Consider the following 17,532-nt stretch of genomic DNA (forward strand, 5'->3'; position numbering starts at 1 on the left):
ATATGGTTTTTCAATGTTGTTGTCCGGGTGGAAAATCGGGAAAATTTCGGGAGAATGGTGGCTCCAGGAGATTTTTGGGAGGGGCACTGAAATTCGGTATTCTCCCGGAAAAATCGCGAGGGTTGGCATGTATGGTTGTGGCAACATCACTAACCTTGTCAAACACCTCAGAGTAAATCATATCACAGAATATGACGAGCATATGTTGAGGCGAACTGAAGAGGAGGAGAGGGACAGGTGCTGCTAGGGCGAGACAGACGTCTCTCACGGCGTCCTTTAGTGCTGCAGGCAGGCAAGGAGTTCAGTTAGCCACAACTTCAGTTTTTTTATTTCTATATGATGAACTCTGCATTATTAAGTGATAAGAACAAGTAATCTGATGTCCTGCAATCATTATGATGCTATAATTTGAGATACAATAAATAAAATAACTTTTTGTACAAAGTATCGTATCGGATCAGTATCGTCGATACCATCCTGAATATTACTTGGTATCAGATCGGAAAGGAAATCAGTGGTATCGCACATCACTAGTGAACATCTCAATTTCAGCCTGTGTGGATGTAAGGTCAGCTGATTTACATCTACAGTATCTCACAAAGACCCTCACATTTTTGTAAATATTTTATGATATGTTTCCATGAGGAAACACTGAAAATATGACACTTTGATCAGAATCAGAAATACTTTATTAATCCCGAAGGAAATTAGGTCACAGCAGGCAGCACGCTAATGGCGCATACGCACTTACAAAGGAACCTTCTGACCAACTTTACACAAACATCACATTGGGGAGACATGTCAGAGAGGTCGGCTGATAGGAAAAAAAGAAAAGGGTGTCAATTGCATTCAGGGACCAGTTGATCAAATCCATGATTCCTCTTTTAGGTTTTAGAGAACAGACTGTGAGAGAGTGTTCCAGAGCAAGAGCAGAAAAGTAGACGAGACTATGCAAGGACACAAGAAGCCAAGCAGGGAAGATAAGGGAAAGGGAGAGGAGAAAAGTGTGACCGCCTTCGTCAAGAGCCAAAGAGAAGATACAATGTAAAGTAGTCAGTGTACAGCTTGTATAACAGTGTCACCTTTTGCTGTCCCCTCAAAATAACTCATCACACAGCCATTAACGTCTTAACCACTGGCAACAAAAGTGAGTCCACCGGAGTTGTGGAGGGTCAGCCTCTCAGTGCTCAGACCATACACCGCACACTGCATCACATGGCTGTCATCCCAGAAGGAAGCCTCTTCTAAAGATAATGCACAAGAACGCCCTCAAACAGTTTGTTGAAGACAAGCAGATTAAGGACATGATTACCTATGGTCTGATGAGACCCAGATAAACTTATTTGGCTCAGATGGTGTCAGGGGTGTGTGGCAGCAACCAGGTGAGGAGTACAAAGACAGATGTGTCGTGCCTACAGCCATGCATGGTGGTGGGATGTCATTGTTTGAGAGTGCATGAGTGCTGCTGGCATTGCGGAGCTACAGTTCATCCCGGGATTGGGGAACTACAGTTCATCGAGGGAAACGTGAATGCTAACGTACTGTGACATACTGAAGCAGAGCATGATCCCTTCCCTTCAGAAACTGGGCCACAGGACAGGATTCCAAAATGATAATGACCCTAAACACACCTCTGAAAAGACCAGTGCCTTGCTAGAAAAGCTGAGGGTAAAGGTACTTGACTGGCCAAACATGTTTCCAGAGTTAAACCCTATTGAGCATTTGTGGGGTATGCTCAAACGGAAGATGGAGGAGCACAAGGTCTCTAACATCCACCAGCTCTATGCTGTAATCATGGAGGAGTGGAAAAGGATTCCAGTGGCACGCTGTGGAGCTCTAGTGAACTCCATGCCCCACAGAGTTAAGGCATGAAATAATGACACTTTGGGCAGTTTGGACATTTTCACTGAGAGGTGTAATCACATTTGTTGCCAATAGTTTAGATATTAATGGCTGTATGTTGAGTTATTTTGAGGGGACAAAAATTTACACTGTTATACAAGTTGTACACTGACTGCTTTACATTGTTTTAAATGTTTGTGTCCTCAGTCTATCCCCATGGAAAGAGCTATCCCATTATAAATTTTATTGTAATGATTTTGTTAGGAATACTTTTCCATCAATTGTATTTTGCCCAGTGGTCTGTCATCTCATTTCAAGTCTCAATCGGTTTGTATAGGTATTTCCTGTTTTATTTTGGTAACCTGTTGTCACGTGTGTTTGTTATTCAATTTACTTCTCTCATTTTTCACGAGTCGTTTCAAAAATGTTGCACTCCTGTTCCCTTTTTCCTCATTACCTCTTGTATTTACTGTTGTAGTCTCCCCTGCACTGTCCTCCAGTGATTCCTCATTGCTTTTTAATTTTATACATTTATCTTTTCTTTGACTTTGAGTTTGATTTTTGACTTTGATTTTCGTAGATGAGATTATAAACTGTACAAATATTTTTAGGAATAAAATATCCAAGGCAGTAATACCTTCGCGTGAATCACAGATACAGAGAGCATCTGGAAGAATGTGCTCTGGATTTTTGATGGACACACTTTTGAGATTTCTCAGTAAATGGACAATATTGCAGTCTGAGAAACTTAAACTCTGAATAATAGTTTTCAGAAGATATATAATATGAGATGTATATAATATTCAGATCTTTGGCGGATATATATTTTTTTAGATATCTCTCAAATGGGCAAGATTGGACCCTGAAAAATCCCAACTTCAAATATTTTTCTGTAAAATATTAATGCAACAACCAATTATGTAATCTACCCATGCTTTTTCTTGATTTCTCTTTGGATATTGACTTTATCTTTGAATTCAATTCTGAGATACTGTATATTTAATGGACCAAAACTAGACATGTGACATATGTCATCTGCATAGTAAATGTTTACTTACTTTAGACTTAGTTCCTCCTGAGCTGAATGGTGCATTGGGCAGCAAGGAATCGCCAACGAGCTCAGTTTACAGCTAAATCTTCCGCCTTGTCCCATGAAAGCTCAACCGCTTTAAGGTCCTCAATGAATGACCGTCTCCATGTCTGTTTTGGTCATCTGTGGCTCCGTGACATCCGGGTAGGGATGGGTATTGATAAGATTTTCACGATTCCGATTCCATTTTCGATTCTGTTTAATGATTCAATCCTTTATTGATTCTCTTATCGATTCTTTTTTTAAAAAAAGGAGAAAACTAAGGTTCACCCGAAAGACAAAACTCCTAAACACAAACTTAACAATGTGGTGTATGCTGTACAGTGCAGCGAGGAATGCCCAGACCTCTACATCGGAGAGACCAAACAGCCACTTCACAAGCGCATGGCACAACATAGAAGAGCCACCTCCACAGGACAAGACTCAGCAGTCCATCTGCATCTAAAGGACAAAGGTCACTCTTTCAAGGATGCCAATGTTCACATTTTGGACAGAGAGGACAGATGGTTTGAAAGAGGAGTGAAAGAAGCCATCTATGTCCACTGTGAGCGACCATCTTTGAACAGAGGCGGTGGTTTACGACACCAACTGTCTGCCATCTATAATCCAGTTTTGAGATCCCTTCCCAGACGCCTTAACGCCCACTCACATCCTGGGCCATCTGACCTCAGGAAATCACATGATAGGGTGGGGCCAGGTTTCACAATGAGCTCACCCGAAACCCTGGCTGATTGTGACCCACACCCGCTTTCACACCTTGGCTCATGTGATTAGGTAGAGGATCATCAGGGGGTCCTTTGTCCCTCTTTGGGGGGAAACTCCCACTAGGTTTAAATCTGGGACTCTCCACCATTTGACCTTAGAACTGAAGAAGCTTCTCGGATGAGAGGTGAAACGTCTTCAAGCAACTCAAAGAAGTCCAGACGCTTTTCTTTCCAAGCTCCTTAGACTACGATGACCTGGATGACTGAGAACCTTCACAGACATATATTTACGTTGGCCACTTGAGACTAAACACGTACAAATTCCAAAACACGTAAAAACCCCAAAGCACGTACAAACCCCAAAGCACGTACAAACCCCAAAGCATGTACAAACTCCAAAACACGTAAAAACTCCAAAACACGTACAAAACACACAGAAGTGCTCCGGCAGTGTTGAGCTTTTGTTACCTAGTATCTTCACAAGCCAGGAAGTACCAACGACCGGATTTGGTGTTTGGTAGCAGGGCTCTAGAGTGCGACCAATTTGGTCGCAAATACTTGTTACTACCACACACCAATTCCAGTCTTTGGTACTTCCTGACTTGTGTAGCCACTAGGAAACAAGACCTCAACAATGCCCCTAGCATCCTGGAACACTTCTTTTGTTTTTTTACGTGTTTTGGAGATCGTACATGTTTTTGAGTTGGTACGTGCTTTAACTCTAGGGGCCACCGTAAATGTACTTTTATTTATTCACTCCACATAAAATGTAATAAGTAAATAATATAATAGAAAAACCAAGTATTTACATTTCAACTCTTAACTATTTAAATTTTCAGCTTTTTCCTTTTAAATCAATTTAAAGTGAAACAACAAAACACTGCAAACCACAACACAATTAAATATAAATTAAATTATGCAAAACAAAAAGAAGATGCACATTCTCTGTCATATAGGCCTGCATGAATAAACTTTCTGAATCCTTTATCGTCCGCAACTGAAAAAAGTTGTGGATGATTACTATATTTTTCTAATGTGACATTGTTGTCCCTGGCTCTCTTTCTCTCTCTCTCTCTCCCGCTCTGTTCCTGTGCTACTGTGAGTGTAACTACTGCCCCTCCCCCTCTGCCCAGAGCTATCACAAGGCTCGTGTGTGGAGTAAAGTGGAACAAAAGTGCGAGAGAGAGAGGGTGAGAGAAAGAAATAACAAAACAAAAACCACGGCTCCCAATAAGGAGCCGGATGGCAATGTTCACTTCAAAGAGTTGGATCTAAGAGCCGCTTCGTTCGTGACCGACACATCACTAGTAAGGCCCAGATGGACGATAGATGATAACAAGTAAGTATTGATGGGATTTCCAGCTCTTTTTGGAGATGTGGCTCTTTCGGCTTGGCTCACTAAAAAGATGCGGCTCTTTCAGCTCCCAACCGGCTCTTCAGGATGTTTTCTTGCTTTAATTAATTTATTATTAACAATAATATAAAATTATGAACAAAAGGAATTACTAATGTAAAAAAACAGGGTTTATTTATATATGTTTATATATAATTTTGGAGTTGGTACGCGCTTTGTCTCTAGGGGCCATCGTAAATGTACTTTTATTTATTCAATCCACAGAAAACGTAATAAATAATATAATAGAAAAACCAACTATTTACATTTCAACTTTAAACTATTTAAATTTTCAACTTTCTCCTTTTAAACAAATTTAAAGTGAAACAACACAAAACACTGCAAACCACAACACAATAAAATATAAATTAAAATATGAAAACAAAATAAGCTTGTGTCGTTCACTTCAAAGATCCGGCTCTAAGAGCAGTTTCGTTTGTAACCGACACATTTCTACAAGTAAGACTGGTTTCTGAGTTCTACAGCTGGGGTGGACAAGGCTAAGCATCAGGCTTTCAAATGAATTAAAAGTCTGTCTTGGTCTTTCGTTGATTAATAGGCTGGTGTGAAAAACTTGCTGCCACATACCGAAGAACAGCAGGTTGAATTTAAGGTTGTAATGTTTTGTTGTATTATTCTAATTTTTCATGATTCCTCCACAGAGTGGACAAGGAGAGCTTAGAGGTTCCCAGTGGACAGTTTGCCCAGCAGCATCAAGCACACCTGGACTCCATATTTATGGTCTGTACATGTACAACAACTACTTTTACATCTATTCTGTTCACAGTCATCTCCATGCCTGGTTCTGGTTCAGAAGGCATGCTTTGGCTGCTGGGCAGGCCAAAAATAATAAATGGAATAAAATAACATTTTATTTAAAAATCAAGTAAACCTCACAAGCAATTAAATAACAAAATTACAGAATGGCTTGTGAGGTTTAAAGGAGAACATACACAATACTACATAGTATTAAGTAGTATTGTAGTGAACACTGCATAAAATGAATCAGAAAAGTTTAAAAAGATGTGTTTTCAGGCTACTTTAAAGGTAGTGAGAGAATTAATGTTGTGAATGGTGTTGAAGAAAGTTCTCGTGGCCATTCAGCTGAAAGCAATGGAGGGTAATGTGAGCAGATGGGAAAATAACAGTAGCAGAGGAGGAGGATCTCAGAGTAGAGGACAGAGTGGTGATGTGCAGAAGATCAGATATGGATGTGTGACTTTATGGGGAGACTTTGGAGAATATAACCAGAGCTTGTACAAGAGTAGCAGTAGTCTTAGGTGAATGATAAGCAGTGTTGGGTAAGTTACTTTTAATTAGTAACTTAGTTACATTACTAGTTACTTCTATCAAAAGTAACTCAGTTACTTCAAGTTACTCGTTACTTTCAGAGTAACTAGTTACTAGGGAAAGTAACTTTGGTTTAACTCAGAATTCTCTTGTTAATGTGTTGCTTCCGTAACTGGATACCCAGCAAGATTGCCAGTCTTCTAGCTTGCTTACTTGCCACAAGTGCACTGTGCCACCTACCAATAGAAAGGAAAAAATAATGTGCACATTTCCACGAGAGAAATCCCACGCCTGATTCTATCCTAGCCTGCTTTTTACATCCAACACAAAAACTGCAGTCGTGGTGCTTTCGATTGTACTCAGAACTCGGAAATTCTGCCTTCTGAATAGGAAGATGTAGGTAACACCAGACTGCAGATGAGCTGCATACAGGGCTGGACTGGGACAAAAAAATCGTCCCGGGCATTTTGACTAGAGACCGGCCCACCATTATAGGAAAAATCATAAAGCCTTTGAATGAAAATAAACACTGTTGTGACAGTGATGTACACTGTTCTGATGGTATATATGTATCAATCTATCAATTGTTTGTTGTAAGACTCAGATAATTATTTTTTTAAAAGTGAGACATTTTAAATGAGAATAAGAAAGTATTTCCTTGTGCCCCCCTTTCCCTTTTAATGCCCTACATGGACCCCTGGCAACACTTTGCTAGACCCGCCCCTGCACAGTTACCAGCTGTCAGCTACTTAGAAAAGGATCCTGGTGTTATTTGTCTCTCAGAAACAGTTCATAACTTCCCTTCAACTCATTCATGTCACCTAAAAGGTAAACCTGTTTCTCCATCACAGCTCTGATGATTCAGTAAGGACATCTCCTGGTTTCATCTTCATGTTTCCCTCTCACCACATAACCAAACCGATATCATGACCAGCAGGTTTACAGCTGTGGCTCCAGCAAACATCAGCTGATACTAGAAATTAATATTAAATAAATTCTAACAACAGCTGATCAAGCTTAAACGTGCTGCTGTTGTTTACGCGACATCCGCTGGTTTCCTCTTTCTGGCGCAAAGTGGGCGATAAACAAACAAGAGAGAAAAGCCGATCAGCTGATCATTGATCAGTTTCATGATTGAAGTAGAAACAGGAGAGGGAGGGGAGAGGATGAGAGAAGAAGAGGCAGCTGTGCAGCAAAGACACAGAGTAACTCCAGCTTTGTGTCTTTTTCATTGTAGCTGAAGTCCGGGACAAACTGTGTTTCCTTTTCACCTCAATACGAAACGCGTAATATTTTCTCTGAATACGAGACGATTCCGTTTTTTACGGGACGGTTGGCAACTCTAATAATTAACCTTATGAACAAAATAAAGTTCAACATCAGTAACATAGCACCCACCCAGCTGTATAGAAACTCCGTCATGCTAGCTAGCACGCAGTACGAAAAAGTCAGCATAACGAAAATAAACTCCACCTAAACTTGGTTCATATCTGACCCAGATGGACTGCAGGTTATAACTTCTTACCTGAAGTTCAGTTCACCTGACACTCTCGGACCAGCGGCCGCTTCGGGTCTCTCCTCTTGCCTCCCTTTTCCTTCATCCACCTGCTGGCTTCCACCACTTGCTAATGTTATTGAATCTGTGGAAGCTCCGCGATAGCCACCACACGAAGTAACGAATAACGAGCCTATCTAAATCCCAGTAACGAGTAACGCGTTCCTGGTTTTGGCATAATAACTAGTTACCGTGCTCGTTACCACAATAATAACGTAGTTACTGTAACGCGTTACTTAATAACGCGTTAGTCCCAACACTGATGATAAGTAATATTATGTAGAAATATGATGCCCAAGTAATAATACTGATAAGTATGTCAAACTTTAGGGCGCTATCAAGAGAAACACCTAGGCTCTTCAGCTCTGAATAACAATGTATGGTCATACAATGTACTATATGGACTACCTACAGCCAGCTGTTGATTGATCATAAAAATTATAGTACTGAAAAGAGCCATACAAGTATTACACTGTGCAGTGTGGTAACACTGAGGTGGCTGAAAGACACGATTATAGTAGAGAAAAGAGCTCTGCTGTTTGCTACCACAAATCTGATAAATGTTCCATAATATCCAGATTTCGCTGCAGATAGAGCATCCTTACAGTTGTGTGTTTGTGTGTGATAAGTGTTCTTATGAACAATATGAGTGATAACTTTGTGACAACATTTAGATTTAAGAGCAATAGAAAGAATTAGATGTGGAAATGTGGATTGTTACCTTTTCCCACTTCATTTAGAGAGCCACGGTTTGACTTTCATTGAGGGATCGTGTATAACGAGCTAATTAAACTGATTCCCAAAAACCGTTCCAGATACTGGGGGAAAAAATCATCGCTTTTGTGAAGACCGAGCTGAAGAAGATCCAGACAGATCTGAGTCCAGATGACCTACAATGTTTTAAGAGTCATTGTGAGGATGATAATGTATTACAAAGTGTGGATGAAGAACCGAGTAAGAGCAGCAGAGAAGCATTTGTGACGATTACAGTGGACTTCCTGAAGAGAATGAAGCAGAATAAGTTCACTGAGTGTTTGCTGAGAAGTGAGAATTATTCTCTAAATTTTTATGGTGATAAAACATTCAACAATGTCTCAAGAAATGGCCAAGAATACATGCAAAACATGTGCACTTGATGAATCCTTGATTTGTGTGTGTGTATCACTCAGGAACTTGCACTAGGAACTTGCAGTGGCATCAGCATGAATTTAAATCTACACTGAAGAAGAAGTTCCAGTGTGTGTTTGAGGGGATCGCTAAAGCAGGAAACCCAACCCTTCTGAATCAGATCTACACAGAGCTCTACATCACAGAGGGAGGGACTGCAGAGGTCAATAATGAACATGAGGTCAGACAGATTGAAACAGCATCGAGGAAACCAGACAGACCAGAAACAACAATCAGACAAGAAGACATCTTTAAAGCCTCACCTGGAAGAGATGAACCAATCAGAACAGTGCTGACAAAGGGAGTGGCTGGCATTGGGAAAACAGTCTTAACACAGAAATACACCCTGGACTGGGCTGAAGACAAAGCCAACCAGGACATCCAGTTCATATTTCCATTCACTTTCAGAGAGCTGAATGTGCTGAAAGAGGAGAAGTTCAGCTTGGTGGGACTTGTTCATCACTTCTTTACTGAAACCAAAGAAGCAGGAATCTGCAGCTTTGAAGACTTCCAGGTTGTGTTCATCTTTGATGGTCTGGATGAGTGTCGACTTCCTCTGGACTTCCACAAAACTACAAACCTAACTGACCCTAGAAAGTCCACCTCAGTGGATGTGCTGCTGATAAACCTCATCAGGGGGAAACTGCTTCCCTCTGCTCGCCTCTGGATAACCCCCCGCCCTGCAGCAGCCAATCAGATCCCTTCTAACTGTGTTGACATGGTGACAGAGGTCAGAGGGTTCACTGACCCACAGAAGGAGGAGTACTTCAGGAAGAGATTCAGAGATAAGAAGCAGGCCAGCAGGATCATCTCCCACATCAAGACATCACAAAGCCTCCACATCATGTGCCACATCCCAGTCTTCTGCTGGATCACTGCTACAGTTCTGGAGGATGTGCTGAAAACCAGAGAGGGAGGACAGCTGCCCAAGACCCTGACTGAGATGTACATCCACTTCCTGGTGGTTCAGGCCAAAGTGAAGAAAGTCAAGTATGATGAAGGAGCTGAGACAGATCCACACTGGAGTCCAGAGAGCAGGAAGATGATTGAGTCTCTGGGAAAACTGGCTTTTGATCAGCTGCAGAAAGGAAACCTGATCTTCTATGAATCAGACCTGACAGAGTGTGGCATCGATATCACAGCAGCCTCAGTGTACTCAGGAGTGTTCACACAGATCTTTAAAGAGGAGAGAGGACTGTACCAGGATAAGGTGTTCTGCTTCATCCATCTGAGTGTTCAGGAGTTTCTGGCTGCTCTTCATGTCCATCTGACCATCATCAACGCTGGACTCAATTTACTGGAAGAACCAACAACCTCTCTGAAAGCTGAAACAAGAGAATCTGCAAAGCAAAATACTTATCAAAGTGCTGTGAACAAAGCCTTACAGAGTCCAAATGGACACCTGGACTTGTTCCTACGCTTCCTCCTGGGTCTTTCACTTCAGACCAATCAGACTCTCCTACAAGGCCTGCTGACACAGATGGGAAGTAGCTCACAGACCAATCAGGGAACAGTCCAGTATATCAAGAAGAAGCTCAGTGAGAATATGTCTGCAGAAAAAAGCATCAATCTTTTACACTGTCTCAATGAACTGAATGATCATTCTCTAGTGGAGGAGATCCAACAGTCCCTGAGATCAGGAAGTTTCTCCACAGATAAACTGTCTCCTGATCAGTGGTCAGCTCTGGTCTTCATATTACTGTCATCAGAAAAAGATCTGGAAGTGTTTGACCTGAAGAAATACTCTGCTTCAGAGGAGGCTCTTCTGATGCTGTTGCCAGTGGTCAAAGCCTCAAACACAGCTGTGTGAGTAAATATGTCCTCATCCTTTTACTGTAAAAATCTGAATTAATGAAAATGTATGCCATTTGACCATTAAATTAAATCCTTTTCAGTCCTCAGAGTGAGATATATGAGTTTGTCAGTCATCTGTGGTGAAGTGCTTGCTAAAACTTGGAATTGGTCTTTCACGTACTTGTGGAGAAATTTTGGCAACAAAGTCTTGGAAATCATCAAGCTTTTTTTGGCAAATGTGAGAAGAGCCATTTTTGTGTTAGGGTTAGGGTTACTTCATATGATTGCTGATATTATTGTTTTTGCTTATTTTACTTGCAGTCTAAATGGCAGTAACCTCTCAGAGAGAAGCTGTGAAGCTCTGTCCTCAGTTCTCAGTTCCCAGTCTTTTAGTCTCAGACAGGTGGACCTGAGTAACAATGACCTGTATGATTCAGGAGTGAAACTTTTGTCTGATGGACTCAAGAATCCATGCTGTGTACTAGAAACTCTAAGGTCAGAATTCAGACTTTGATATTTGATGTGATCATTGGATGTCTTAATTGAATGTCTTGAAATTTCATTATTGAACAGACAGTGAAATTGGTTAAATAAACACATGTAAATGTGTTTGTTCTTTTTCTTTGTCTCATTTTTTAAAAATAACTTTGCACTGTTCAATCTCGAGATTTTTCTGTATATTGTATTGATTGTGCATGGCCATTTCCTTTCATTGCTCAATCATTTATTTTTAAGCAGTCATTTTTGTCCTCTGCGAGATCATTACTTCAGCAGTAATACAGTTGACAAAATCCATAAAGTTTTGTTTCTATTTTTAGGTATGGAGGTTTTTTTCAAGAATTGCGTTATTCTTATTATATATTATTATATAAAGTGTATCCTGTCTCTTACCCACTAAAACCTGGGGGAGCACTCCAGCCCTGCTTTCAACCTGAATTGATAATCAGTTTAGAAAATGGATTAAGTAATTCAATTACAGTCATGTTTTAGTTAGGCCTGGTTGACATGTCTTTTTCAGAAGAAGCCCCACTATTTGCTTAAAGTATGTGTGATAGAGCATAAGGAGCATCTGTGGTGCTATCCTGCATGCATATAAGTAAGTAAGAAAGTGATATCACTATTACTAAAGTGATCAATACAGCAGAAAAGAAATCTTCCACCTCATTATCCTCTTCAGCTACCCTGTCTGTAAATCATACATTAAAACAGATTTCACTGCCATCTTGTGAACCTTCCCTTTCTCTTTCTCAAAGGACCTTGCCACTGTTTTTGTTGGGGATAGACCCTATCAATTTGATAACTCTGAATTCACCAACATAGGTCAAAAACACTGGGTTCAGACAAAACCATGTTATCTTTTGATTTGATTTGACTTTTCTCTTGTATATAACCGAGGCAGTGTAGACTGTCAGAAAAGAAAATCACTCAACCACCGGTACAGATATGTGGGTGGCACTTGGTTCAAAATCAAATTTCAAGTAGTAGAAGGCTTCACTATTCACATAAACTCAGTGGATAGAAAAAAAAAACAGTGCTTCAGCTTACATATTATTTTTTGTTTGTCTTCAGTCTGTCAGGCTGTCTAATCACAGAGGAAGGCTGTAGTTCTCTGGTCTCAGCTCTGAGCTCCAACCGCTCCCATCTGAGAGAGCTGGACCTGAGCTACAATCATCCAGGCGACTCAGGAATGAAGCTGCTATCGGCTGGACTGAAGGATCCACACTGGAGACTGGACACTCTCAGGTATGGTGAGAATGTCTGATAGAGGAGGAAGAGCTGGGAAAATTCCCTGTGTCCTTAACACTTAAACTCCCGTTTATTTCATGCAAACATGACATGAACAGTCAAACACAGGAATAGTTTTCTATTGCTTAGAACACCATCTCTACTCTACTTTAAATATTTATGAGATATGAAATAAATATTTATTCTTGACTAACAATAATGATAACTGCAAGGATTTGGTTGATGAAGATGGCGCTTGTGTTCAGCTTGGCTGCTGTTGCTGCTGAGTGTGTTTGTCAACTGCTTCAGTATATTGTTTTTTATCTTGTCATCTCATCTGTTGTATATTATGAAGGTTTATTTGCTACTCGAATCTACAGTTCACATATATTGTTGAGTATCAAACTATGTATGGAAAAAACTTTTGACAGCTGGTAGAGCTACCACAAGGCTTTCCCTCCTCCATTTGTCTGCCCTCCTCCCTCTCCCGACTACCTGTACCTGTTCTTCGCTCCAAGCAGAATCCCAGGAGCAAGAACAAATGGTAAGGAGATCGTCTAGAAGGGTTGGTAGGTCTGGTGTCCGGGCTAAAAGGAAATGGACCCGACAGAGAGGATTTCTTCCGCTCCATGGTAGAGAACATCTCCGGTATCTGGTACTGGTTCCCCTCCAGGACGCTGATAATGCCGATCGGTTATCACCTACCCGGGTTTTCGCCACGGGCGAACAGAACGATTACCTCGATCGGCGTCAATTCTGGAAATGCGGAATTTTTTTCACCTTAGCCTGGTATTCTACAAGACCACAGTTCCACAGCTAGGGGTACCGGAAGACTACGTCCTCATTCCAGGTGTCTGCTGTCAATTCCCCATCAGTCAGCTGTTGATGACATCAGACTGTCACCTCTGCTTCAGATCGCTCTCCTAAACGCTCGCTCTACAGCCAATTTGTACTGAATGACTTTTTTTTAGCAGTAATAGTCTGGACTTCATGTTTCTCATGGAATCTTGGCAGCTGGAGAATGAATGTATCCACCTTAATGAGCTCTGCCTGGTCGGCTGTCGCTTCATCGGGACTCCGCGTTTGGACCGTCGTGGTGGTGGTCTGGTCACCGTTCACCAAGATAATTTTTCTTGCAGGGTTATGGACTCTGAGATTTTCCCTTCCTTTGAGTCACAACTTCTTATCAGATATATTTTATTGTGTTTTAATTTACTGCCCTCCAGGCCCTGCTGGTGTTTTTATTCAAGATTTTACAGACTTTTTATCTTCCATTATTAAACTGGAGAAGATCTTAATGATTGGGGATTTCAACCTGCATGTGGATGATCTTAGCTGTAGCATGGCCTGTGACTTTCTATCCATTACAGACTCTTTTAATTTTATTCAGCATGTCTCTGGACCCACCCTGTTAAAGGCCACACCTTGGACCTTGTGTTTTCTCTTGGCTTAGACATAACTAATGTCTGGATTAAGGACATATAAATGAGTGACCATTCCTGTGTTACTTTTAATCTTAGCTTCCCTCTGTACACACCAACCTCTAATCTCATGTTCCATAAGCGGTTCATAAATCAGGACGTTGCTTTGAAGTTTTCTAATTTGTTGGACCCTCATGTGATCAGTGGCTGCACTGATGCTGATGTTGCTACACAGTGTTTTAATAATCACTGCTTGGAGATTTTAAATTCAGTGGCACCTATGAAATCTGTCATTGCTGCCTCAAAAAGAGCTCATCCATGGATAAATGATGACGTAAGGAAGGTCAAAAGACTCTGTAGAAAAGTAGAATGCCTTTGGAAATCGACTAAACTCGAAGTTCACAGGCTCCACCTTAGAGAACCTTGGGTTTCCGTACATGAAACTATAAAAATAGCCAAATCACGATATTTTTCTCAGTTAATCTCATCAAGCAGAGAAATTCCAAGGTACTGTTTGACTCCATAAATTCTATTGTTTATAATGTCCGTATGAGCATTGGTTCTTCAATACCATCTGTTTGTGCCTCTGGGCCACCTCCCCGTCATTTACTGTCAGTGTTTAACCCAATGATTAGACTTGTAGTCAAGACCACCTAAACCGAGACCAAGACAAGACCAAGACCAAGTCGAGATGAGACCACGACCGAGACCAAGTCGAGATGAGACCAAGACCAAGACAAAAAAGTCTTTAAACTGCAGCCAGATGCTGCTTCATTTACGAGTGTCAGGCATATTTATGTGTTTTTGCTTTCGCACAGCCCTCCTCACCGCTGTCTACTGTCTCACTCACTTACTGAGAGGACAGACGCACGCTCCACTTGACTGTCGTGTTCATCACCCTCTCTGTTTATATATATCACATATGCAGGATACCTTAAACTAGTTTTTTAATTAAGCAGCAAGGCAGAACAAAGTCGAGGCTGTATCAAGACACAGGGACTAAAGCCCAGTTCAACCAGACCCAGAACTGATCCAGAATTAAAACAGGACTACAACAGTTCAAAATCAGGACTACTTAGGACTTAACCAAAACAGAACCAGAATCAAAACTACATGATAGTTGCACTAAAAATCATCATAGACCTGCACTAAACTCATTTTTTAATTCTACCAAAGTACACTATTTAGATTCAGGAAAGTTTATATAATTATTTACCCTTGTTGTGCAAACAAGCCTGCATAACTTAATAAATATAGAATTTGAAAAGTAACAAATGGTATCTAAAAAGAAACACTAGGTACTAGATACATGTTCTGAGTTTTGGGAAACAACCATTTGACTAACATGTGTGTCTCACCTGGCTCTTGTTCCATCTCTGTTCTGTCCTCATTCTCCTCTCCATATCCCTCTCTGTTCCTCTCTCTCTCTCTGTGCTGACAATCAAACCAAACACCAACATCATCAAATATACAGTTGTAACCAGATATTTATATACTCTTCAGCTAAAAACACAAACACTTTTTTAATTGGAACACCAAATCAGACTAAATGTTTATTTTTTTAGTTTGATAAATATAAAAAACATATTTGTTAAATTTAAGAGTAAAATCGTAAAAACAGACGTAAATCATCTGTATTTCTTATTTGAAATGGCACCAAATTGTATTCAAAATTGAGCCACACTTATGGAGGTCCAAAGTTCTTTTCCTGGTGTTTTGGTTGATATCTCTTGATTTTCCCATGTCAAAGAAACAGGCTCTGTGTTTTGGGGGTGCCTTATATGCATCCACAGATGTGCCACCAATTTACTCACATGGACTCTACCAACCAATCAGAACCTTCTTAAGCTCAGAATGGAATGGTCTGGAGTTTTCTCATTAATTAACAATAAACTTAGTATACATGTACTCCTAAATTTGATGAAAGTGATACAAAATAGACAGCTCTCTCTCGCTTTATTCTGACATTTAACTAATTGAAAAGATATTTCAATATTTATTTATCTAAAACAAAACAAGTTTACTCTAAATTCATATTTAACAGTGAAAAAATGTTTTTATGTTTTCTCCCTAAAGTGTATGTAAACATCCGGTTTCAACTGTGAATATACTGCTGTGTATTGAAATTCCTCTTGTTTTGCATAGAAATATACTGAACAACATACAAAGCATCATATATAAAATAACATCTACCTGAGATTTTTCTTTGAAAGAAGTTCCTTATGTCCATTGTTGTGCTCATTAGTACATAACTGAAGCCGATTTAGAGTGCTTTGTTTAGCCGTGGAGGGTAACAACTGAAAATATGAAATAAACACACATGTAAGCTAAGACTCTAAAAAACAGCATTGTTGTTGTTCGGCTTTTCATTTCGCCATTTGTTGATTCACTCGAAGAGCAAGTAACGTAATATAGGTATACTAGTCAAGTGATCAGTTTGATATCAATCTTTTGTGATACACCATCATATTTACATTATTTGTACAGTACGAATGATTTGCTTTGGTTCCTGGTCAAACTTAAGCTCTCCTCTGTCTGCAGCAAACTTGCAGGCAGCAGCTTCTCTCCCCTCGCTCACATGGGTGCTGTGCTCAGTCGCCCAGTGCCTGAGCTCGGATCATACCAAAATTAGGGGGAATTTACAACGGTGCGCTATGTGCTTGGAATATTGTGTGTAGTTTTTGTTTTATACAGTTGTCAGTCAAGCATCTAACTATGAAACAAATCACACTCCAAAAGACCCTGGGCTTCTGAAAAAAATGACCCGGTCTTAAGCCATTGCCTCGCTCCGCCGATGGTTGACTCCAAATCCCCCCGAACACTATGTCGATCTGACAGAGCAAGACCGAGACCAAGACCGAGACCAAAGTCTGTCAAGACCAAGACAAGACCAAGACAAAAGTCCGTCGAGACCAAGACAAAACCAAGACCACGTAAAAGTGGTTAAAATGACATTTTACCTGCTGGGCTGTTTAAAAATGCTCTCTCTGCCATTGGCCCATCTATTGTAGAGATATGCAATGCGTCTCTTTTAACAGGCGTCGTCTCTAGGTTCTGTAAGCATGCTGTTGTTGAGCCCATATTAAAAAAGAGCAGTTTGGATCCAACTCAGCTTAAGAATTATAGGCCTATCTCTAAGCTTCCATTATTGTCGAAAATTCTGGAAAAAGTAGTTACAGATCAATTTACCACTTTTTTAGGAAAACATGAAATTTATGAGAAAAGGTTTCCGTAAAAGTCACTCAAGAGAAACCACATTACTTAAAGTCTCTAGTGATATTATGATGTCAGCTGACTCTGGAGCATTCACAGTCATGGTTTTGTTGGACTTGGCATCTGCCTTTGACACCATTGACCATACCATCCTGATTAACAGGCTCCGGGACGTAGTCTGGCTTTGAAGTGGTTTCAGTCGTACCTCTCCAACAGATCTTTTAGTGTTTTTGCAAATCAGTTTATGTCACATTCTAAGGATCTGATATGTGGGATACCGCAGGGTTCAGTTCTGGGTCCTATCCTTTTTCTCCTCTACATGTTACCTCAAGGACTTA

The 17,532-nt window shown here is 40.5% G+C and overlaps 1 protein-coding gene across 1 annotated transcript in view; it reads left to right on the forward strand.

Moving 5' to 3' along the window:
- LOC102290002 (protein NLRC3) overlaps positions 1-17,532 on the forward strand; it is a gene marked incomplete at its 3' end in the record, with an annotated part of 50,462 nt that overhangs the window by 30,650 nt on the left and 2,280 nt on the right. Inside the window, exons 3-7 of the mRNA XM_042215316.1 lie at positions 5,692-5,770; positions 8,690-8,918; positions 9,044-10,847; positions 11,157-11,330; positions 12,405-12,578. Coding sequence (XP_042071250.1) covers positions 5,692-5,770; positions 8,690-8,918; positions 9,044-10,847; positions 11,157-11,330; positions 12,405-12,578 — 2,460 coding nt within the window. The remainder of the gene's footprint in view (positions 1-5,691; positions 5,771-8,689; positions 8,919-9,043; positions 10,848-11,156; positions 11,331-12,404; positions 12,579-17,532) is intronic.

The sequence above is a fragment of the Haplochromis burtoni genome, unplaced genomic scaffold, assembly GCF_018398535.1.
Source record: "Haplochromis burtoni strain Fernald_Lab_line unplaced genomic scaffold, NCSU_Asbu1 Contig_695, whole genome shotgun sequence".
NCBI lineage: Eukaryota > Metazoa > Chordata > Actinopteri > Cichliformes > Cichlidae > Haplochromis > Haplochromis burtoni.